Consider the following 22,661-nt stretch of genomic DNA (forward strand, 5'->3'; position numbering starts at 1 on the left):
AGTATCAACTAGAGTCTAAAGATTCAATACAAAACCGCCTTCTTAGCCTCAATACACCTATCTTTGCTACTGATCTCACCGGAAACAAGAATGACGACATTTTCAAGGAGAGCCGAACAGCTTGTTTCTTCAGACCTAACAAGATAACTAACTATTATCCCTTAAAAACGAAAGACGTGAAATATAAACGCCTTTTACCCCCGATGCCATATCAACGCGGACTCGGGCCTCCAAGATATGCAGTGTCATGGGGCTCTTTATAGAGCCTTTTCTTCCTCTCACCGAATCATTGGGTAAGTCTCAAGCAAGAGTATAATAACCCGGGTTGTATTAGATAGGTACGAAAGACTACATGGCACATAGACTAAACAAATTCATTCCTTTTACATTCAAATTATATGTTATATGATAGCACGTAAGGGCTCGAAGTCACCACTAGTCATCTCGTCAGCCATGTGCTCCAGAACTACAGCGCATACAGTCGCTTACCTCTACATGATGATCTCGCACATCGAGAAGTTCGACCCAGCACCCTGAGTAGCGGTGCTAGACTCGGCCTTGTCAGAAGGAGCAGCGGGCACTGTGGGACGGTCAGCTATGTGTGTCTGGTCTCCAAAGTCGAACGCCATACCGGACTTGTTTTGCTGAGTGCTCTTGGAGGCGACAGCGGCGACTGCAGCAGAAGATGAGACGAAGAAGTCGGCCATTGCAGAGAGTAGAAGTAGTAGTAGATGTGAGAAAGAGTTGGGTAAGTGAGGATTGAGAAGACTGTGATGCGTCTATCTGCCTCTTCACTCCTGGTTCTTATACCTACCACGCACCAATGATCGAGCACGTCACTTGCGCGCTTTGACTTTCACTGACGCAGAGCTCAGGCGACAGAGTATGACTAGGATGAGCAATACACCGCATATAGTAGAGTCCTAAACGCGGGGCAGCCCCTGAGCCATCGGTAAATGCCCACGCCACCCATAGTCGAGACCTTCATCCGCCACTAGTCCAACTAATATTGTTTGTCTTTAGTGAATGAAATGTTCGATCAAGCTGCTACCGGTGCCCGGGCTCAAGTGTTTGATTTGTTTCCCGCGACACCCATTGGTTGGATTAGATCTCACGAGTCAACTAGACTAGCGCCCTATCAGATTAGGCTATGCAGACAGACGAGCGCCAGAAATGCTTTGTTTGTAAATTAGAATCGGGCTCGGCCGACATTCCGAGATCACAATCGAGTAATGATGATTAGTTTAGCCTCGGATATTATACTGTAAGAATTAGAGCCATCACAAACCGTGCCACAATCGGATGGTCTCCGTCCCGGTTGCCCATGCTCCGACACGGTTTGACAATAAGTGTATTAGTGAAATGCTACGCGTGGGGAGCCTGTACCTGTGCGACCCTCGGAGTTGTGGGGCAGTGATGTTGCTTTAGTAGTACATAATTCGTTTGGGTTGGAGCCAAGTCGAGGCTTTTGTTATAGTGCTATCTATGGCAAACATAAGACTGAAATAAAGTAGCCCAGGTAACTCCAAGGCACTGAATCAGGCTGGATTATCGGCATGAACCATATGTGTCGGATACGAAAGGAGACGTTCTAGAACAAAGATCCAAACTTAGTGCCCTTGGAGTCCAGAGGCTAATCGAATAAGTGACTTTGTCGCAAAAAGTATGAAGCAAAATATTCCAACAAGAAACTATTTGAGATATTATAGTAGCATTTGAATATACTTCCTACTCCAATGGCATGGATCTCAAGTTGCTCAATTGATCAAGCTGACGACCGAATCTGTATCTGGAGAATGGTCGGCTTCCGACAACTCCAGGGCATGAATTCGCCTCAAGGGAGGGTTTGTATGCTTGGCACCCAATGACGTGAATAGAGCGAGGGATGATCAGAAACGAAACCCCATTTGTGATCCCCTCCCTCAATTCGGGGCTCAATGTTAGCAACTTATATTTCAACAAGTACACTATTGATAGAGCGGATTTTCGCTCTTTCTGCGAAGGAGTTCCACGCCACTACAGCAACGATCAACGTGGCGTGGTTAAGACGCCATATATGCACAATGCTCATGGCGCTCACCCCACATAAATCAGCGCATCAAATTCCGAAAAAGTCCGGCCATGCGCCGGTCGAGCGTCTATCACCACAGATGATCATGACTCGTGCGATTCTTCTTGCCCTCAAGTTCGAAGTACCATCAGAGGGAATATGCCAGTACGTCCCGACCGGATTCTAATACGAATCCATCAAAAACAACTAGTGTGGAAGAACCAGGCGACTTGCTAGTTTGAGGATAATTACACAGCAAGGATCTGTGCCCGATGGCCGCAGTGGGCGTTGGGGGTCACGGTCTTTTTGCTTTCACGGGGCAGCATACATATTATATAAAGTGGGTGAAGAGAAACTTTTACCATTGCCAATATGGTAACGTGTTAGCAAATAGGGGCTAAAGGTAGTTCCAAAGGATCCAGAGCTTATGCGACTATCCTAAGATTACCAGCTCGAGAATCTACTTCCAGTCTTTTGTACTCATTGGGGAGCGGATTCCACTAACTACTGTGCATAGAATTTTGTAATGCAACGAAGGATACGTGATGACAGTGACTGCTATCCAATTGAAGGTCAAGGGTGAAGGTCGTGGATTCTCTTAAATACTGAGGTAGTTATCAAGCAGCGGCTTGATTCGAGCTCGAAATGTAAGTATAGTTTGTACAAGACCCAGCAATTGCGCTCAGAGCATTCAAATAAGCGCGGCACTCCGACACACCAATCGTTACAAAATGCCGATTATTGTTGAGTAGACGTCGCTCATTATAGGAGATTCCGTCAACGCACGGAGATCATGCTGTGCTGGGGGCCAACTGCACCTGAGGAAGGTTCTTCGATCCGGCCATAGATCGAGCGTCTCTCAAGGCGGGAAATGGGCATGGCAGTGATAGACCTAAAGGTCGCACTCGTGCCTCCTGAGGAAGGTGTTTGTGAAGTGAGCTGAGGTATGCAAGTCTCGGTCCCAATAGCCATTTTCAATGAAGTGAGAGTGGTTCATGGAGTCTAAATCACATTGTTGAGATCTCTCGTTTGAGCACTACTTTGATGTGCAAGAAATAGTGTATTATGCAAAGCAAGACTGTACCGCAAAGCATATAAAATACAAAAAAGTTATGAAGTCTGATTCAATGCCGCATTCATCAGTCGAGCCGGTCTATAATATACTGGCTCTAAACTCACCTTGGGACGGCCATTTTGACTAAGCGCGTATGCATCCATAGCACGTAGCCTCTCGGTAAGGGTAGGATGGGAATGGTGGTACGCAGAATACCTAATGCAATCTCAATCAGTGAAAAAGTCGCACCTTCGAGTCAGCCGACTTACATCCAGTCTACCCAAACAGTGGAAAGGTTCTCAGCATGTAGAGCAACAAGCGCTCTCCCGAGCCTGGCGCGCATAGTCGACTCCTCTTCGGTCTTGCCTTCCTCCTTTTCTCCACCAAGACCTTGCGCATCGAGTTCGCACGCAAACTGGTCTGCTTGGTACTCGAACCTCCGACTGAGCGCGTTGAGAAGGAATCCAACGACGGATTCGATAGGGGTAATAACCATTTGGTAGAGTAAGAAGGAAACTAAAACAGGCGGCTTTGCCCTGTTTCTTTACATCAGTTTCAGTTCAGAGAAAGACAGGTCGAATACGCACTCGGGTCCAATAGGGAATCCAAAGCTAGCCAACAAGGGCCACGAGCGCATAAAAGGTGGGAAGACCGAAAACAAAGCCAACATGTGAATTTGAGAGACGAGCATCAGTTTCATCGGGTGCGAGTATTTCCAGTGACCGAGTTCGTGGGCGAGTACGGCTTCAAGTTCGGCAGGTTGAGATTTCTTGATGAGGGTGTCGAAGAGAACAATGTGTTTGCTCTGCAAGCAATAGCACGGTCAATCATTTGTTTAGGATGGCAATTTAGATTTGACCCACCCAAGGAAGACCGTAGAAGTAGGCATTGGAATGAGCGCTACGCTTGGAGCCGTCAATAACGTAGAGGTCCGTCAGAGGGAAACTGAGCCGGGAAGCAAGGGCCTCGATACGCGTCCTCAAGGCTCCGGTCTCGAGGGGCGAGAGCTTGTTGAAAAGTGGCTGAATGACCGTTGGATACAAGACAACCATAATCAATTGGAATGCAACCCTGCACTTGCTATTAGTACCCAACTCTCGTCACTTGGAAAAGAGTATAAACCCACAAAAAGGTCATCAACCAAGGGACAAAGCTCTGACCCGCCCAATCCACAATTTTCAAAAACGCAGCCATGAATGGTGCACCAATCGCAAATCCAACGGCCCAGCCCTTCAACGTGTCAGCTACGTATAACCCAAACGTCATCTTGTTGAACCCGTGCTTCTCCTCGAGGACAAACGTGCTGTAGAGTGAAACGGGTAGACTCGGAAGGGTGTTTAGGTAGAACAGAACCGTGCCAAATGCGATCGAATGGGTGATCTACCCAAAGTTCACCATCAGTTCAACGTGACATATTTCAGGCTTTTCAAAATTAAAAAACCAACCTCGTATTCCGGACCGTACCCAAACTTGGCCAGCAGGTTCCCAGAGACTTTCCACGCCCAAGGGAATGCACCGAAAACGATCAACGCAGTCTCCAAAAGCTGCGAATACAACTTAGACACGAGACCAAACTTGGCCTTGTCCTTTCCGTAGCGCTGGGATTTCTTGAACACTTCGTCTGTAAAGTGGGATTTGAGCGCGGTTGGGGGGTGTGGGCGGGAATAGTTGGGGAATTGGCGGTATCTGGATTGATATTATTTTTTCTCGCTCAGTTTGAAGCTGCCTGGTAGAGGAAAAATGAACGCACATCAAGTATGTTTCGAAAGCCCATACACCCCACGAAAAGGCTAAAACGTATCCTTGCCAATTGATAAACTCGGTCGAGATGAATCCAAGTTTATCTTCCACTCCCGCTTGGAAAGCTGCGATTGGATTTTTCGTCATGGCTGGGATCCCGCAATGACGTTGTTGATGTCGAAGGTATGAGCGAGTAGTAAGAAAAGCAAGCGACTTATGTCCGCATACAAGATGGAGCTAACACGTAGTCTGGGTGATGATGATGGTCGGGCGCGCGGTTTGACGTTTAGAGCCACGTATATCGAGAAGTTGTATTGATGACCAATCGCGACTAATTGTAAATCGTGGCGCTGAAGCCGACCCCCTCTCGTTGAGGTATCTACCCTTGATTCTTTACTCGTTTAGAGTGATATCTGAAATCTATGTATTGGTATGGAAAACGAAACTGCCTAGATTATACAAAGCAAAATTTGTCTTAGATGCAAAATGGCCGGAGCCGTTGGACTGGTCTGCTAAGAGCGCGTCTTCTTTTCCCAGCTAATAAATTAACTCGAATAAGTAATATATCCCAATAAGCACATCGAGCGGCTCACAGGTCTAAGAAAATCTTCCACAAGATCGAGAACAACAATCCTTGCAGGCCGTTTGCTAAAATTCTGGTCTTGAGTCCACGTCCAAAGAGACCGACGATTCCGTCTTGGAGGACGACCAATCTTGCAGCTTCGGCTGTATGTATTCAACCTTAGTGAACAAAAGAAAGGTTATAAAATATCGGAGACGTACAGTATGAAACTTTGGTATCGTTGACTTGGCGGTAGGTCTTGACCACACGGAGTGAGTTGGAGATTGAGTCTGACACGATCGAGGCGCAGAACCCGATAAACGCCAGGCGAAGTAGCCACCAGAATAGAGGATGCTTGGGAGGTTCGGTGATTACCTCGCTCAAGTAGTTGTACTATAGAGGAGGGTAAGTATAATATGATAATGAAATAAATCGAGAAATGCCCACCGTAGCAAACCAGGGATAGTGGCCCACGAAAGTTGCCGCAGCAGTCGCAAGCGCACCCCACCATAGACTCCCAATCCCATCTGTCTTGATGCGTTGTCTGAGAAGTGCGGTTCCCCGCGCACCTTGAGCTTGAAGTGTGGTCTTAAGTGTGTCGATCGGAGTGAGGATCATCCTAAACCCGGCGGCACTAAGAACAAATGTGAGTCGAAAGACAAGTCGACAAGGTAGATGGTACATACCAAGCGGAAGCGAAAACGGTCTTGATGGGCGTGGGTAACTTGCTCAAGTACGAGTTGGACTGCAAGAGAGCGAGGATCCCAGCATTTGCTGCGGTATCACCAAAGCGGGATACGGGGCCTTTCAGAGATTTACATGTAAGAATGATTACTTGGAGGGCAAGGATTGGAAATAGACCTTGAACGAGTGCTGGACCGATACCCTGATAGTATCTCCTGATTCCGCCGTCTTGGTAGAGGGTACGGGTTGCCGTAGTGAAAGATGTGCCATGGCGGTATTGGTAGTTCATGATAGTTCGGAGTGGCTATGAGGGATTTAGTTCACACGCATCTGCCGAATAAGCATTTGAGCTTACCATAAGAGTCAAGACTTGAAGCACCATGGCTGTTCCGCATGGGTCGAGTTAGCAGCTGTCAGGCCACAAAGTAGTATAACCTACCGGCAGCACCACTCAATCCTCCCCCTAACGCTCGCTTCAGTGCTCCTTTGAGATCAAACTATAAAATATCAAGGTAAGTCTTGGGTAAATTAGAAAGCAATTCAGACATACGTCAACATCGTCTGCGTCTATCCACCCCTTGATAAAGATACCCAACACAACGGCGGCAAGGAGAGCCCAGAACAACCTCCAAGCATACCAGAATTTGGTCTTTGGTTCGGGTTGAGGTTCAAGCAAGGCCGCTTGCTCATGTTCATCTGCAGTAGGCTCGCTCTGTAGTAAAGGAGTTCGCTCGCTGCTTCCAGATCGGTTCTCTACGTCAGTACCAGGCGGCATGATGGCGGGCAAGAGCAGATCTAGTATTCATGACGCTATTCATATCCCCCGCAGTGTTGGTCAGTCAGCAATCGCGTGCTTTCAGTCAGCAGATTAACGGGAGCAATCAATTCCCGATCCGGTAGATAAGATAGCCAAGCCGACACAGCCACTTAAACACCCAACTACTGAACAGTGGCACGTGCATATCTCGTGATCTATGTCCCAGATAGCCACATGGCTTCCATCAGACAACCACACCCAACAACGCCAGCTGGGCAGAGGACTCCCCTGTACGTCTGGTGAACTGGTAAAAGATGCCGAGGCTTAAGGTCATATTATCCTTGCTTATCGTATCCCTTGCCTCCACGGGTGTTGTTGCGAGAAGAGTCAACAATACTATCTATGATACCCATCCTACTCGCATAACATACGAGCCCAACGAAGACTTCTGCGCTAAATGGAACGACAAAGTACTTTGGAAGACATGTGAAACATGGGCACAGTCGTGGAGGTCTGAAGTGTACCATAGCCAGGGCCGGGTGGCAACTTTTCATCAAAGTCTCGATCACGAGCTATCTTCCATGATCATCGATTTTGAAGGTAAATCACATAGCTATTTATAGGGCTAGTAGTAACTAACATTTGGCTTCATAGGCTCTGCTGTATGGCTTTATGGTCCTCCTCGAAGCCAGATTTCCATAATTCCAGTTGAATATAAAATATGTCTGCGCGAGAACCATCACATGGCGTCCGACGTCTTGTGTTACCGAGTGAACGTCGCCGAAGCCTACTCGCACGAAGACAACTACGAATCTCCGGTGGTCATATTCGCCAAGGGTGACCTACAACCGCATGAACACCGGATCGTCATATCCGTCGCAGAGCCTGTAGGCGAAGTATCCCAGTACCAAGGCATCCAGTTCTCTCACGCCGTGTATACGACTGAGCGGCCAACGCCATGGTCAGTCACAAACTCTCGATCCTAACTAGTGACGTAATGCATGCAATCTAGGCCGATCGAGCAGGATGCTTGGCGCTTTAGACAAGTGATTATGCACGACACTCATCCACTTCTCTCTTATTGGCCCAGAGAGCCAGTCTCCTCGGGTTCATCAAAGATCCCATTTGAATTTGGATGGTCACCCAAGACCTATACTGCTGAAGACGGGTCCCGTGTAACTTGGCATGAGCTTCGGTCCCGGGACCAAGAGAATCGAGATCGTTGGGGAGTAGACGCTACGATCAAAGGTGGGCGTTATTTCGATTCAATCAGACTACTCGTCATTTCTCATTATCTGAGCTGCAGCCGGCGTTGTTGAACTTTACGGAGTTCCAAAAGCTCACATCACGGATACCGACTACCTCAGTCCTATTTGCGTTCGAATCAACTCGGGGAACTGCGAAATTGTCGATCTCAAACATGCATACCTAGAGACAAATCATCGACACGAAGCAGTATTGCTATGGCGGAGTGATGCTCTCGATCCGGATCTCAGGACTCATATTGCTGTTCGGTTGGTCGAATCAGAGGGGAAAGACATGTCCGTATTCCCATTCAAAGAGATTAGGTACTTTGAGAAGCAAGAGTACTCCAGGTGAGCTTTTTGGATTGCTACATGGACAATATTCGGTATTCACTAGGGATATTGCTAGCCCGGACCTTCCCTCGGTTCAGACGAAAACCGTCTCGGTCTCGCACGATGATACAGCTGTTGTTTATTATCCCGGAAGACGATGCCTGGCCTGGACAGGATGGTGGTGTTCAGACTGGTTCGACCCGTGGGTCTGGAAAGAAGCCGCGGAAGGGTTCACGTATCGGAGCACGGTCTGGTCGTATCGTGAGAGCGAAGATCCAAGCATCACGCTTGAATTCCAAGGTACATCTTTACGACCTGTTTGAGCTTGTTGTCTGAGCTGAAGGATTCATCAGGATCGGAGGTACACGTTTACGGAGCACCGAAATCGCTAGTAAAAGGCCCGTTGGCATCACAGCATGTATGCATCAACGACGTATGCCACCTGATCGATGCCGAACAAGCGTACCTAAATGCTCCGACTAGCCTTATCGAATCCTCTTCTATCAACTCCACATCTTTGACGCTATCCCCCAAACTCGAACCCGTCCTGCTTTGGAGTCAAACAGGACTCGACGATCAAACTCAGCACACGCTGCGACTTGCGCTTGCTCCTTTACACTCGCAAGACGATGCGGAAATGACCATTGCAAAGATCACGTATACGAGGTTCTCGGGACATTCACGGCCTGATACACCCATACCTCCCCCAGACGAATCTTATGAAGGTCCACTGTTCCCACCTTATGCGGAGAAATGGGCACCGAGACCTCCGTCGCCGCCGCCTAAGCATGAACCAAAACCAGAACCAGTTCCCCATCCACAACCTTCCACCTCGCATTCCCATCCCGAACCGGAGCCAACCTACCCCTCAACGGCACATCCGGTTCCGACCGGTAGTCCAGGATCCACTCACCCACATCCACTACCGTCTCCTGAATCAGAGCCCGAATCGCCCTCGTTGTTCTTCACGTTGCTCGGTTGGTCGCTTTTCCTGTTTGGCTTGGGCAGCCTCGTAGTAGCCAAGCGACGTCTCGATCAAAAGAGGAGAGAGTTGCAGTGGCTGTTGGATGCGAGACTCGACCAGGCTCATTTGAATTTCGAATCAGGACATTGGGGATCCACGATTTACGAGGGCACGTCCACTTATGGGGGAACGAATCCCGGGTATGGGTCTGTTCGCGGAGGCCCAACGCATTATGGGAGGCCGTCTACCCCGGGAAGCACAGCCCCACAGGGGAGCTCAGGTTTGAACTATGGTCAACCACCGCCCTCACACCGTGGTGATGGGAGTGTTTTTTCGGGGACATCCACGCGTTTGCCTACCTATTCCGATGTCATCCGCGAGCAGCAGACACGCACCCAGCGAACGCAGACGTTTGTAGCTCAGCAGCGCGGTGGACGCCGATAACTCAATACCACTATTGAATAGTGATGAAAATTCTGGTGTTTTGGATTATAAAAAAAGCATGTATATTCTGTTGTATCGACTGAAATAAGAGTGGTATCGCTGGCTGGTATCAGCGCAGATGTTCAGAAATTTAGAACGAGAGTGTAGCTCCTGCGCTGGATACAGCTGCCACGACGGCGCTGGCGTCGAGGAGATCGTAGTCATAAGGGGCAGTGCTGAATGTGCCTATTGAAAAAATCAGCAAGTATTCGCGGTGGATGCGTTAGGACACTTACCGGCCTCGGCTGTGTTTTCGCCATCTCCAAAATCGTTACCAGTGGCGACCGCGTATCCGGAGTCGGTCGAGTAAAGGGGCTTCTTGAGACCGCTGTTTATTTGATCAAGTTAGCATCGGAAGTCGTCTTGAGCGCATATATCCCACCTGAATACGTTGTTCTCGACAAGGAGTTGGGCGCCAACACGGGTGTTGATACCGTCACTCGAGTCGTAATAGCTGAGAAAGATGATCAGTTTCGAGTACCCCAAGAGCTTGGGAAAGTTAGCTTACTAGTTGTTGAAAATGTGACCCGTTCCAAACCTGAAGCTTGGAAGACGCGAGTTCAAATTGTACCACTTGTTCAGCGCATAGGTGACGGTGATCGCTTTGTCTTCGTCTTCGTTGCTATCCGAGTGCCCAACGAGCGACGACTTCCAATGGTCGTGCAAGACCGAGTTGGTGACGCTCACGTACGTGCTACCATGGGTAATATCGAGTAACCCATCGTAGTAGTCCTTGTCGTGGTCCTGGTCCGAGGACAAATCGAGGTGGTCAACCCACACCTTGCTAGAGGCCTGAATGCCAATCGCGTCGCCAGCTTCGGCAAGGACCTTGCTGACTTTCAGATTTCGAATAATGACGTTTTCGACGTTCAATACGCGCAGACCGACTCCAGCCAAAGTGGCGCCAGATGCACCGACAATCGACTTGTTAGAGCCGACTTTAACGACAGTGTTGCCGGAGATTGTTCCAGAAATAACAACAATCTTGGCAGTGTCATCCGAAACGGCATCGGTGAGCTCGTCCAAGGAGGTGACGGTGACAGTGGAGCCTCCAGAGCCACCGGTCGTTCTATACTCGAGGCATATTGAGAATGATGGGCTTGATTAAGAAAAGACCATGGCTTACTTTCCCAGGGCTGCATAGCCAATGGTGGCAACGTCGCTGGTAGATGCGCGGCGTACCACAGTCGGAGAGGCGACAACCAGTTGAATCGCAACGGCCAGAACGGTGAAAGAAGAAGTGAACTTCATGACTGTTTTGGAATGAGAGTATGTGGTAGGGTCGAGTCGAGTGAGTGAATACAAGTAAAGCAAGCTATTTGTTGTATGTTCATTCAATGGGAGGCAACCTCTTATACTGCAAGAGTTATGTCCGAGAATTGGAGAAGACACCTATGCATTACCATACTATACAAGGTTAATTACGTTGCTTCCTACTGAAGCTTCTTGTTGTGAAGTTAGATGCATCTACGGTTCTGCCGCAGCCGCAATCACTTCGATTGCGGACCACGTGTGGTTAAACATAGAGCAAGATAGTGTTTCGAGCGGTTCGCCAAGCCCAAGGGAATGTTGTCCGCAGTCGGCACAAATTACATATCATTCCAAGATGCAAGAGGTCAGTTCGGGAAACCTCGCTGGATTAGTCACATAGCGACGATTTTGTTGAGCTGGTGATTCAGAGAGAGTTTTGGCAGAGATTAACTCTCAAGAGATTTGCCGGAGCCGGGGAACGTAGCTAGTAGTGAAGGGGTTTGTACACCAAGAGCCAGGATGAGATCAGATACAGTTGTAATTGATCACCTAAATACCATCAACTTCAGGATAGAAGCAACCAAAACACCATGAATTGAACAGCTTTTTGAGCCTATCTTCCTAAACTAGAACTCATAGAGATGAAACGTCGCAGTTGAAGCTGCGGGTTGAGAACAATTCGCCGTCGATCTCGTCAGCAGAATGAGTAGACAATCCATTGCAGTCCAGATCTGCTATAGTTCGTTTCGTAAGGTCCTCTAATGAAATAAAGCATAATTTAGATCTCGAATCGGGCTTTCATTCGAGCCTAAAGTATCGTCGCCCAAGAGATAATGCGGGATTGGCTTGGGAGTCGCGCTAGCCCTTCGGCCTGGGGTGATTGTCAATTGCAAATGAGGTCTAAGCGCGGGCGCTTGAGTCCAGAGGCTCCAATGAAAACATCGAACTTCTCACAATGACCGACCACCTATCTGAGACTGTCGACGATCTGGTTTCTTCTATAGACGAGCTGGAAGATGTACTTGCTCCCCTTTTAGGTGTACCATTGTCGGACCTTAACAAGCAGTTATCATCACCTCTGGACCGAGCCAAACTTCAAGTATGGTTATCTTATGTTTTGAATGACCTTGTTTGGAGTAAGCGGTAATTTTGCAACATTGCATCCAAATCAATAACTGCCAATCTTCAGTACAACTCAGAGCAAAAGGGTTCAACCCAAATAATCTGGGAGGTGGCGAGACGCATGATGTGGTTCCAGAACTAGTAGGTACAAGATTTCATCAGCTGGGAAACCTCACCAACATTCCTTCTCAAGGACCGTGTCAAATCGTATTTCGCAAAAATAAAAGAGGCCGAAAATCCTGCCAAGCGTGGGTATCTATTTCCTTTTATGCAACCGATTATCCTGATCTTCGCATTCAGGAACTTTGGCCGTTGACGGAAAGGTTGCGAATCGATTCATTAAGCATGCACTTTCTTCTGCAATATCGCAAGAGAATTTTGCAAAGCCAACTCATACCCGTTTTGACGAAAGCGATAATGTTACCGTCGAAGCTCCGGCTGCAGGACCTTCCAAGACTGAAGTTGAAGCATCTGACGAAAGCAGTAGTAGCGACGAGGAACCTGCGGCTGGTACTTGGAAAGCCAAGAAGCGCGATCGTGAAGTGGCTCTTGCGGCAAACAAAGTTGACCAGGACTCGAGCGATGACGATGATGAGCCGATGGAAGGGTGGGAAGAACCCGAGATGATTTCCTCGAAAATTGTCTCAAGCGACTGCCCAGACTCTTCAAATGAGCTGTTGGGGAGGCAGAAGCGACCCAAAATAGATCCGTTTGCTGGTTAGTGGTAAAGTATCATTCGGCGGGATTATGATTGACGAATTTGCGGTCTGGCAGGCTATGATGGAACACCTTCCAAACCGAATAAACCAGACACAGTAATTCCTCCATCCGAGCCCGAGTCAAGGGCTGAGCATTCGGCCGGTGAAGACTCTGATACATCTTCTCCCTCCCCCTCCGTCGGGTCTGCTGCATCGGCTTCCACATCTACGTCTGGACAAAAGAAGACTCGTCGAACAAGAAGAGGGGGGCGACGCGGACGGGACAATAAGCGTCAGAATTTGGCGAGAGAGGCACTGGAAAGGGCCGCAGTGAAAAAGTGAATGTCAACATTCCTGCACGACTGTGTAAATCCTTGGATATCCTGTTTTAACTTATCTCCATTTTCATTCGCTCAAAACGCTTCTTCGGTCGATGGACCTGACCTATAACATTCTCCTCCCCCTATATGGACTGTGGTTCGTCGAGAAACAACCATCATGTATATTATGGTGCAAGGACCGGCCTGCGCCATCAGAATAGACATTGTCCCGAGTGGCTATCTTCTCAACCAGTTTCAATAACTTAGTTCATTCTGAGCCGGAGAACGGATTGACTTCTGCCTTTTCAATTAGTATATAGGTCCCCATAAGCATACTTAGGAATAGGTTTCATGTGATAAGGAAACTACAAGAATAATCTACCGATAGGTAATAAGCCCGCGTGGCGTTTCCTGTCCAACCTTTCAAAAAGGCAGCCATACATTTAGATTTAGGTTATGGCCGATCCTACAAGTAGTGTTCGTTCTTGGAATAGATACGTGGTGCGTTTGGGTGTGCTGTTTCATTTTACTAACATATACGTCTGATTTGCTACATGATTCCCAAAAGGCCTTACGACTACGCGTGGTATATAGGATGAGTTCAGAATTGCTGGTCCGGAGCTTCGCGCTCGTATTGTACTGATTGATTTGTGGCCAAGACCGTCAGCAACAACGCCACTGGTATTCTGTCGCTACGTAGGGAGATGCTCTGCCTTTGACCATCATGCCAACGCGTAACCCGGGTTGACAGCTGTCTTACGCGAATAAAGTAAACCCATATATTATATCGAATAGCTAGAGAATATCAGAACTCTTTGTCTATCTCCTAAACGCAAGGGTGGGCTGAAAAATTACTCGTGGCGCCAAACTAATTGATTCGAAAGCTCATAACAGTCGGGTGTTTGGATACTTATTAAGTAGAATTTACTGATAGAGTAAAACATACATAGCATTGTTTTCCTAATAGGATCAAGTTAATGAGCATACACAACTGAGTACCACCCAAATATATTCAATCCAAAAGTGGAAGTTCTAACTTATAGAGAGACAGCAGAGATCTCTCCGCCGCATCCCAATCCCACTTTGACTGGACAGTCCAAAGTTAAACGCAATTCAGAAACAGGATAACATAAGACTCTTACAGTTCTGATAAGATATTTGCTATGAGTCTCCCAGCAACCATGAAGCAGCATTCTTTGGAGTTTGGTCACCACTCTATAGGGTAGGCAAGATGCACTCAGCAAAATATGTGGGGTGGAATAACATGTGATTACATGTAATTGGGGTGTTGTAACATCAGGGGTTTGGTAATGGTGTAATTGGTGTTACATGGTGTTATAACTGTATATCACATCAGTGTTATCATGTGTATATGTGTAATGACATGTTATTGGTGTGTTAGTACACCATTACCAAACCTCTGGTGTTACAACAAAAACAGTTTTTGCTGAGCAACTGGGTCTTTGAACCCAACCTGAACAACAGTTTTCATCTTGCTTGTGACTATATTGGTAACAACCAGATGGTCCAGTGCTTTCCCTATAGTAGGTATAGGGATCTTTGGAGAGCTTATTCTTGTCTGAAATGGGTGTTCTGCAGTGAGTCCTTGTCCACACAGAATCATGGCCTTCTCATTTTTGTTGGCAGATGTCCTGGACACGGTCACATGACCAGTACAAGTGGTTGCATGCTGGCCCAAGCCCAAATTTGGGGGTAGCAGGTGTAATCATGGGTTGTCAGCAGAGGAATAATAGGGCTCTGTTGTAGACACAGTCAATACCAGGGAATTTATTCCCATTTTCTTGGATTTAAACAAAGGCAAACAGACAATATTTTCAATCACGTGACTTTGGCGCTTATATATCATACGCTAAGCGCCAAGCCACGTCCCCACCCGCACTTAATCAGCATACGTAGCCACCTCCACCTATGACGTCATCATGACACGTCAGTGACACGTATGCATGAGTAAGGCCAACTGCAGAGCAGGGTTCTTATTGGATCACGTATTTGATAAAATGTATTTGTAAATAGTTACTCTGTAGAATATATAAGGAGGCCAACCAACCATGGTAACACCCAGGTCAATTACCTCTTGTTGCATCCCTAACTTGTACAAGGCCTTAGGCCAGTAACTACTTAGCCACCACCTGTACTTGTTGCCTTAAGCAACTCCCTCATCATAGATACATAGCTTGCCATTGCCACTAGGGCCTTGGTCATTGTACTTAGATAGTTAGTTGCTGTAGGTAGCCACCCCTCCACCGCCTTAAGCGGTCTTACTCAGTTCTATACGGCCACAAGTGCCTGCTACCCAGACAGCCCTTAAGGACGTCTAGGACAGGCTCTATGGCTTAGTGGTCAAGCTGGTTCAATTCCAGCTAGTTCTATTTTCCTCTGTTTATGACAGCAGATGTACACTTGGGTTGAGATGAAGCCTTGGATTTATATGCACATAGCTTGATCACTGGAGAGTTAAAGTCCACTATTAAGAGCATTTGTGTCATGACCCAAGAGGCATGGACACAGATACCCTAATATTCTATTATCATTTTATCTAAATTTTACAAATTATATGGACCAGGGGATGTTCCCAACATGACCACAGGCCATGCAGGACTCCCCTGGCAGAGCAATCAACATGGAATGTGAATGGTCCCTTTGTTTAGCCTGTTAGCTTTGTCCTCTGGTTACTTAGTTACCATATGTCCTTAGTTGCATTGTTCTATTGTTCTCTTAGTTACCCATACCTTTGTAGTATGTCTTCCATTGTTCTCCTTTGTACTTTACAGTTCCCTTGTTCTGTATGATGTATATAATGAAGGGAGAGTTCTGGCATTCAGACCAGAACTTGACCTCCTGTCAATCTACTGACTACCCTCCCCACTCTCCTGCTCTGCTCTAAGGGGTCTTGTGCCACATTTGGCAAGTAATCTCTCTATCTAAAGTGTTGGTTGCAGTCTTCTGCTTATCCCCAAAGCCAGCACTGCCTCTTTAGGCATATATCCCATTCTTCATTAGTCAGACTCTGACATTAGGTCAAGTTCTTGGCTCTGTGCAGTGCTCTTGTTAGTGCTAGCATATAATACTCTACTGGGTGACGCATTTGCCCCAGTATTGCTTAACTAGGACTATTGGTGGGCCAGCTTAGTGGGCACTATAGTCTTAGGGGATTGAGACCATCTGTGGTACCAGTACCTGGGGAATAGCTGAAGGTCATAGGGGTGTAATAATCAAAGACCCTGAGGGACTAAGCAGTACCTGGATTACTATAGGGCTATAGACTAGGAATCACCAACCTGACAGGTGGATACATTCACCTACTGCCTTGCAAACTTAGTCAGCAAAACACCCGCTTGCAGAACACCCACTTCTATATCACGCTTGTCCATAGCTGTTGATTAGTTGCAGGGGCTGTCCAAGGCTAGGTGTGGAGCAAAGTTTTAGCGCCTAGAGCAGGAATTTTTTAGTATAGTTTTTTGAACATTTTTAGGATAGTTCTTAGTAGTATGGCACTTTCAGTAGTATAGAACTCCTGTAACCTTTCTACTCTTTTCTACCTTTTATATTTCTTCTTCTTCTTTATTTTTCCACTTTCATCATGAGCAGCCAAAATCTCTTTGTTACTGTGGATCCTGATTCTGTTTCCATTGCACCTTCATTACCTGCAGAGGTGTCTCAGACCCTCACAGCCTTGAAAACCTTAATCATGGCTGTTAATCATAATTTGCAGGTAGCAATTGGTCAGATCCACAATAACACTGCTGATCTTGCTACTGCCAACAACTCTCTTCAAAACCATGATGGTGGCATCACCCAGATGGAAGGGCAAGTCAAAGCCCTGGAGAATATTATCTCTGCTCTGGCTGGTGCCCCTCAAGGTTCTGGTTCAGGCTCAGGCTCTGGGTCCAGGAGGCCCAAGCTTAACCTACCAGAGAAGTTTGATGGTAGTAACAAAGACAAAGCAGTTTCATTTAGGGTGGCTGTCTCTCACTATCTGAGGGTTTCATATCCCCAAGCCTCAGTTGAGGAACAGATAGCTTTTATTATCTCTTGCCTGGAGGGTAAAGCTCATGAGTGGCTTGAACCCTACTTAGAAGAGGATGTTGTCAATAATCACCCAGTGGCTTGGCTCCACAGTATCAATGGGTTCTGGTTGCAGTTCAATGCAAGGTGGAATGTCCAGAACAAGACTGAGAACTATAGGGCTAAATTCAAGACCCTAAAGCAAACCAAGTCTGTTCAAGATTACTACAAGGACTTCCAAACCTACTCCCAGAACCTAGGGTATAATGACATATCCCTAAGGGACTTTTTCTATGATGGCCTGTCTCTCAAAATCAAGGAGATGCTTATGGCTCAGGACTATGACCATAATGCCAGCAATGTTTCCTTAGAGAACCTTGCTGATAAAGCTCTGAAGATTGACCAGCGCCTAGAACAGTTCCAGGCACAACACAAGGGCCAGACCAACTCCTCTGGTTCCAAAAGTGGCACTACATTGTCAACAGGAGCCTTGGGCAATGTGACCAGGGATAAACTCACTGTTGGGGATAAAGTGTACATGATTGGACCAGATGGAAAAGCAAGGAAAGGCACCATTTCAAAAATTGGCAAAAATGCAAAGGGCATGTCTATTCCTACTGTGAAGTGGAATGATGGCACTGTGGTTGAGAGTAGCTTCAAAAGTCTCAAAAAGGACTCACATCCTGTAGACCCCTCTCCAGTCCAGCCAAAATCTTCCAACTCTGGACCAAGCCCTATGGATCTTGACTCTGCAGGAAAGGGCAAAAAACCTATTGTATGCTCTACCTGTGGAGGAAAGGGACACTATGCTAGCCAATGTCCTTCCAATACATACTCTGGCTATGAAGCCCATCTATCTGAGAATGAGTTGGAAAATGGGGACCTCTGAACATGAAAAGGCACCATGTCTCAGAGGGAATTAAAAACTTGGACAATTTAGAAATATTTTCTGTAAATAACATTTCTCCACTCAATATTTACTATTCTGCATTTCCAAGTATTAGTGCCCCCAACAAAAAAAGCACCACCCAGATGAAACCATTCTATGGGTGGGCTATGATTGACTCAGGAGCTTCATCCTGTTTCATCCATAAAAATCTTATTGACCAATATCATATACCCTTGGTCAGGAAGTCAATTCCTAGGTCATTAAAGGTCATTGATGGTTGTGATATCAGCTCTGGTTTGGTTGAGTTTGAATGTACTTTTGAATTTTTTATAGGTAGCCATAAAGAGGTTCTGAAATGTAATGTAGCAGACATAGGTAGACACTCAATTGTTTTAGGAATGTCTTGGCTCAAGTTACACAACCCTACTATAGAATGGACTACCAAGCGTGTAATGTTTAACTCTGTATACTGTAGTACAACTTGTTTTTCTTCTTCTTCTCATATTATCCTGGGAAACACTGGTGGGACTGCCAACCACCTTGAAAGTGTACCAGAAGACCTAGGAGGTGCTGAGGCTCCTTATGAGGCTCTTGAAAGTATCCCTAGGGACCCTGGAGGTGCTGTGAATCATTCACTTGAAGGCATCCCAGAGGAACTCTGTGACTATGCAGAGGTATTTTCTGAGGACAAGGTGACAGAGTTGCCTCCTCATTGCTCCTATGACTTGGAGATAGTCCTCCAAGATCAAACCAAACAGGTTAAAGGACCTGTCTATCCCCTTAGACCTTCTGATGATGAGGAACTCAAGAGGATCCTAAAGGAACAGCTGGACCAAGGCCTTATCAGGCCCTCAAAATCCCATTACAGCTCTCCTGTGATCTTTGTTCCCAAAAAGAATGGCAAAAGGAGGATGTGCATTGACTATTGTGCACTGAATGCCAACACAGTCAAGAACTCTTACCCCCTTCCTTTGATTTCCAATCTCATTGAGAAGTTAAGGGGTGCAAAGTGCTTTACTGCTCTGGACCTTAAATCTGGATATAACCTTGTCAGAATTAAGGAAGGAGATGAATGGAAAACAGCATTCAAGACTAAATATGGCCTTTTTGAATACCTGGTTATGCCCTTTGGGCTGTGCAATGCCCCAGCTACCTTCCAGCATTTCATGAATGATATCCTGAGGGACATCTTGGATGTCTATGTGATAGTGTACTTGGATGATATCCTTATTTTCTCCAAATCCAGAGAAGAACATGTTACCCATGTCAGGGAAGTTCTCAAAAGGCTACAGAAGCACAAGTTGTACTGTCAGCTTGAGAAATGCAGGTTCTTCCAGGATCAAGTACACTACTTGGGAATCATAGCCAATGGGGAAGGGGTATGTGCAGACCCTGAAAAAATTTCCAAAGCTGTTGATTGGGCAACACCCCAGACAGTTAAAGGGGTTCAAGAGTTCTTAGGTTTTGTCAACTTCTACAGGCGGTTCATTATGAACTTCTCCAAGCTTGCATATCCACTCTACCAACTGTTGCGCAAGGAGAACCCTTGGAAGTGGGGTGCTGAACAGCAGGAGTCTTTTGACAACCTAAAAAGAGCTCTGATTGAATCCCCTGTCCTCATTCAGCCTGATGTTTCAAAAGAGTTCTTCCTTGAGTGTGATGCATCAGATTATGCAACTGGTGCAATCCTTAGCCAAAAAGGTGGAGATGACAAACTCCATCCTGTGGCCTTCCTTTCAAAGAGCCTATCACCTGCAGAATGCAACTATGACATCTATGACAAAGAGTTGCTTGCAGTGATTAGAGCATTGAAGGAATGGAGACACCTTTTGGAAGGCTCTGAAATCCCTGTCAAAGTCCTCACAGATCACAAAAACCTGGAATATTTCCAAACAAAGAGGGAACTTAACAGGCGTCAGGCTAGATGGATGGGATTTTTGGCAGACTATAACTACAGAATTGTTTACAGGCCTGGCTCCCAAAACAAAAAAGCTGATATCCTTTCCAGGAGAGAAGACCTGAAAGGGGAGGCTAAAGGGGGGGGTGAAGCCCCTGCACTTATTGCACCAGAGCTTTTTATATCTTCAATTCTCACAGACAGTGACCTCAATGACCTTATCAGAGATGCACTGCCTGATGACAAAACTGTTGCCAAAATCCTGAAGTCCTTGGAGGAAAACATTCCTGTTAAAGGCTGGTCTCTGGATAATGGGTTGCTCTACTACCACCAGTGCATTTATGTACCCAATGAACCAGAAATCAGGCGCCTTGTCCTTGAAAGCAGGCATGATAATCCTTCCACAGGCCATCCAGGACAGTGGAGAACCATGAAGTTGCTGTCTTGCCATTATTATTGGTCTGGGATGAAGCAATCTGTGGCCAAATACATTCAGGCATGTGACTCATGCATTAGAAGTAAACATTCCAACCAGGCAAAGATGGGGTTACTCCAACCTATTGATCTACCCAGAAAGCCTTGGGAGGAAATTACATATGACCTGATTGTTGGCCTTCCTATTTCAGAGGGATATGATGCAATACTCACAGTGGTGGATAGACTATCCAAGATGGTCCATTTCATTCCTACCACCTCTAAAGCCACTGCTGTTGATGTTGCAAATCTCTTTGTAAACTTCATATGGAAACTCCATGGGCTGCCCAGAAAAACCATCTCAGATCGTGGGCCTCAATTCAATGCCAAATTCCTGCGCCAAGTATACAAGCGTTTGGGGATAGAGCCACACTTCTCAACAGCCTACAGACCCCAAGTGGATGGGCAAAGTGAGAGGTTAAACCAGTTTGTTGAAATCTTCCTAAGGCACTATCTTAGCCATAGGCAAGATGACTGGGTTGCTCTCCTTCCCTTGGCAGAATTTGCATATAACAATGGGGTTCATGCTGGGTCCAAACACTCTCCTTTTTACCTCTGTTATGGGTACAATCCAGATTTCACTGTTGGGGATATTACTGTTACCCAAGTCCCTCAAGCAGATGAACTGGCTGAGTTCTTGAAGAGAAACCTGGAGGAAGCCAAAGCTGCATTAACCATGGCCCAGAACAAGCAAGCCTTCTACTATAATAACAAGCACAAGGCAGCAATCAAGCTTGAACCTGGTGATAGGGTCTTCTTAGACAGCAGCAATATCAAAACTTCAAGGCCTTCCCACAAACTTGAGCACAAGAGGTTGGGACCATACAAAGTCTTGGAGAAGATTGGCAAAGAGAGCTACAAGTTGGAACTTCCAAAATCTATGAAGATCCATCCAGTATTCCACACAGCTCTACTCCACAAGGAACCCTTTGATGAATTCCAGCGCAAACCCAAACCTTTGCCTCCTGTAATTACCCAAACAGGAGAAGAAGAATATGTGGTGGAGAAGATCTTGGATTCCAGGAAGCAAGGAAGGAACCTGTGGTACTATGTCAAGTGGAAAGGGTATGGACCAGAAGAGAACACCTGGGAACCCAAAAGTCACTTGGCCAATGCACCAAAACAGGTTGCCAAATTCCACCAGCTACACCCAGATGCACCTGGGCCTTGAAGGGGGGGAAGTGTCATGACCCAAGAGGCATGGACACAGATACCCTAATATTCTATTATCATTTTATCTAAATTTTACAAATTATATGGACCAGGGGATGTTCCCAACATGACCACAGGCCATGCAGGACTCCCCTGGCAGAGCAATCAACATGGAATGTGAATGGTCCCTTTGTTTAGCCTGTTAGCTTTGTCCTCTGGTTACTTAGTTACCATATGTCCTTAGTTGCATTGTTCTATTGTTCTCTTAGTTACCCATACCTTTGTAGTATGTCTTCTATTGTTCTCTTAGTTACCCATACCTTTGTAGTATGTCTTCCATTGTTCTCCTTTGTACTTTACAGTTCCCTTGTTCTGTATGATGTATATAATGAAGGGAGAGTTCTGGCATTCAGACCAGAACTTGACCTCCTGTCAATCTACTGACTACCCTCCCCACTCTCCTGCTCTGCTCTAAGGGGTCTTGTGCCACATTTGGCAAGTAATCTCTCTATCTAAAGTGTTGGTTGCAGTCTTCTGCTTATCCCCAAAGCCAGCACTGCCTCTTTAGGCATTTATCCCATTCTTCATTAGTCAGACTCTGACAATTTGAGTCTCAGTTGACTTGATTGTTGTGTATCTTGTGTACTGGGATCTATATCAATCAAGCATTAAATGTTCCATTGATCCATCCTCTACAAACCAGCCCATGGCATGCATTCCCCAATTACTCCAGGGTATGATTATTGTCCTAGACATCTGTAAGGACATCAAGGGTAGTGGCACTTATGGCCAGGAAGAATACAAGTCAACTGCTTAAGGTGGTGTGTACTACCTACAACAACAAGGCTACTAACTACAATGACCACATGCTGTAAGGCAGCAGCAAGCTATGTAAGTACAGTGGTGACAATGCTTAAGGCATGTATATACTGGTGTGACTACTTAGTGGATACCTGGGCTT

The 22,661-nt window shown here is 46.5% G+C and overlaps 8 protein-coding genes across 8 annotated transcripts; 4 read left to right on the forward strand and 4 right to left on the reverse strand.

Moving 5' to 3' along the window:
* Positions 1-491: 491 nt before the first annotated feature.
* RhiXN_07907 (uncharacterized protein) lies at positions 492-707 on the reverse strand (the record flags this gene model as incomplete). The annotated part of the gene is made up of 2 exons (XM_043327723.1): positions 492-580; positions 632-707. 2 exons carry the CDS (start codon positions 705-707, stop codon positions 492-494), a joined length of 165 nt encoding a protein of 54 aa, XP_043183108.1.
* A 2,453-nt stretch (positions 708-3,160) lies between these two features.
* RhiXN_07908 (STE24 endopeptidase) lies at positions 3,161-4,991 on the reverse strand (the record flags this gene model as incomplete). The annotated part of the gene is made up of 8 exons (XM_043327724.1): positions 3,161-3,169; positions 3,230-3,320; positions 3,374-3,640; positions 3,692-3,909; positions 3,968-4,184; positions 4,231-4,484; positions 4,550-4,790; positions 4,855-4,991. The coding sequence occupies 8 exons, from the start codon at positions 4,989-4,991 to the stop codon at positions 3,161-3,163; spliced, it is 1,434 nt and encodes a 477-aa protein (XP_043183109.1).
* Positions 4,992-5,356: 365 nt separating this feature from the next.
* Positions 5,357-6,865, reverse strand: RhiXN_07909 (mitochondrial carrier protein; the record flags this gene model as incomplete). Its single annotated transcript, XM_043327725.1, has 8 exons — positions 5,357-5,381; positions 5,438-5,570; positions 5,628-5,799; positions 5,854-6,040; positions 6,093-6,394; positions 6,446-6,474; positions 6,530-6,587; positions 6,641-6,865. The coding sequence occupies 8 exons, from the start codon at positions 6,863-6,865 to the stop codon at positions 5,357-5,359; spliced, it is 1,131 nt and encodes a 376-aa protein (XP_043183110.1).
* Positions 6,866-7,428: 563 nt separating this feature from the next.
* On the forward strand, positions 7,429-9,832 carry RhiXN_07910 (uncharacterized protein; the record flags this gene model as incomplete). Its single annotated transcript, XM_043327726.1, has 6 exons — positions 7,429-7,447; positions 7,502-7,808; positions 7,860-8,095; positions 8,154-8,442; positions 8,501-8,724; positions 8,778-9,832. 6 exons carry the CDS (start codon positions 7,429-7,431, stop codon positions 9,830-9,832), a joined length of 2,130 nt encoding a protein of 709 aa, XP_043183111.1.
* A 130-nt stretch (positions 9,833-9,962) lies between these two features.
* RhiXN_07911 (pectate lyase) lies at positions 9,963-11,122 on the reverse strand (the record flags this gene model as incomplete). Its single annotated transcript, XM_043327727.1, has 5 exons — positions 9,963-10,057; positions 10,108-10,199; positions 10,254-10,325; positions 10,380-10,940; positions 10,998-11,122. The coding sequence occupies 5 exons, from the start codon at positions 11,120-11,122 to the stop codon at positions 9,963-9,965; spliced, it is 945 nt and encodes a 314-aa protein (XP_043183112.1).
* A 955-nt stretch (positions 11,123-12,077) lies between these two features.
* Positions 12,078-13,284, forward strand: RhiXN_07912 (uncharacterized protein; the record flags this gene model as incomplete). The annotated part of the gene is made up of 5 exons (XM_043327728.1): positions 12,078-12,258; positions 12,312-12,385; positions 12,438-12,492; positions 12,545-12,961; positions 13,019-13,284. 5 exons carry the CDS (start codon positions 12,078-12,080, stop codon positions 13,282-13,284), a joined length of 993 nt encoding a protein of 330 aa, XP_043183113.1.
* A 3,579-nt stretch (positions 13,285-16,863) lies between these two features.
* Positions 16,864-18,177, forward strand: RhiXN_07913 (Transposon Tf2-7 polyprotein; the record flags this gene model as incomplete). The annotated part of the gene is made up of 1 exon (XM_043327729.1): positions 16,864-18,177. The coding sequence occupies one exon, from the start codon at positions 16,864-16,866 to the stop codon at positions 18,175-18,177; it is 1,314 nt and encodes a 437-aa protein (XP_043183114.1).
* A 398-nt stretch (positions 18,178-18,575) lies between these two features.
* Positions 18,576-21,719, forward strand: RhiXN_07914 (Transposon Tf2-7 polyprotein; the record flags this gene model as incomplete). The annotated part of the gene is made up of 1 exon (XM_043327730.1): positions 18,576-21,719. One exon carries the CDS (start codon positions 18,576-18,578, stop codon positions 21,717-21,719), a length of 3,144 nt encoding a protein of 1,047 aa, XP_043183115.1.
* Between the last annotated feature and the right edge of the window lie 942 nt (positions 21,720-22,661).

This window comes from Rhizoctonia solani, chromosome 9 (genome assembly GCF_016906535.1).
Source record: "Rhizoctonia solani chromosome 9, complete sequence".
Classification (NCBI taxonomy): domain Eukaryota; kingdom Fungi; phylum Basidiomycota; class Agaricomycetes; order Cantharellales; family Ceratobasidiaceae; genus Rhizoctonia; species Rhizoctonia solani.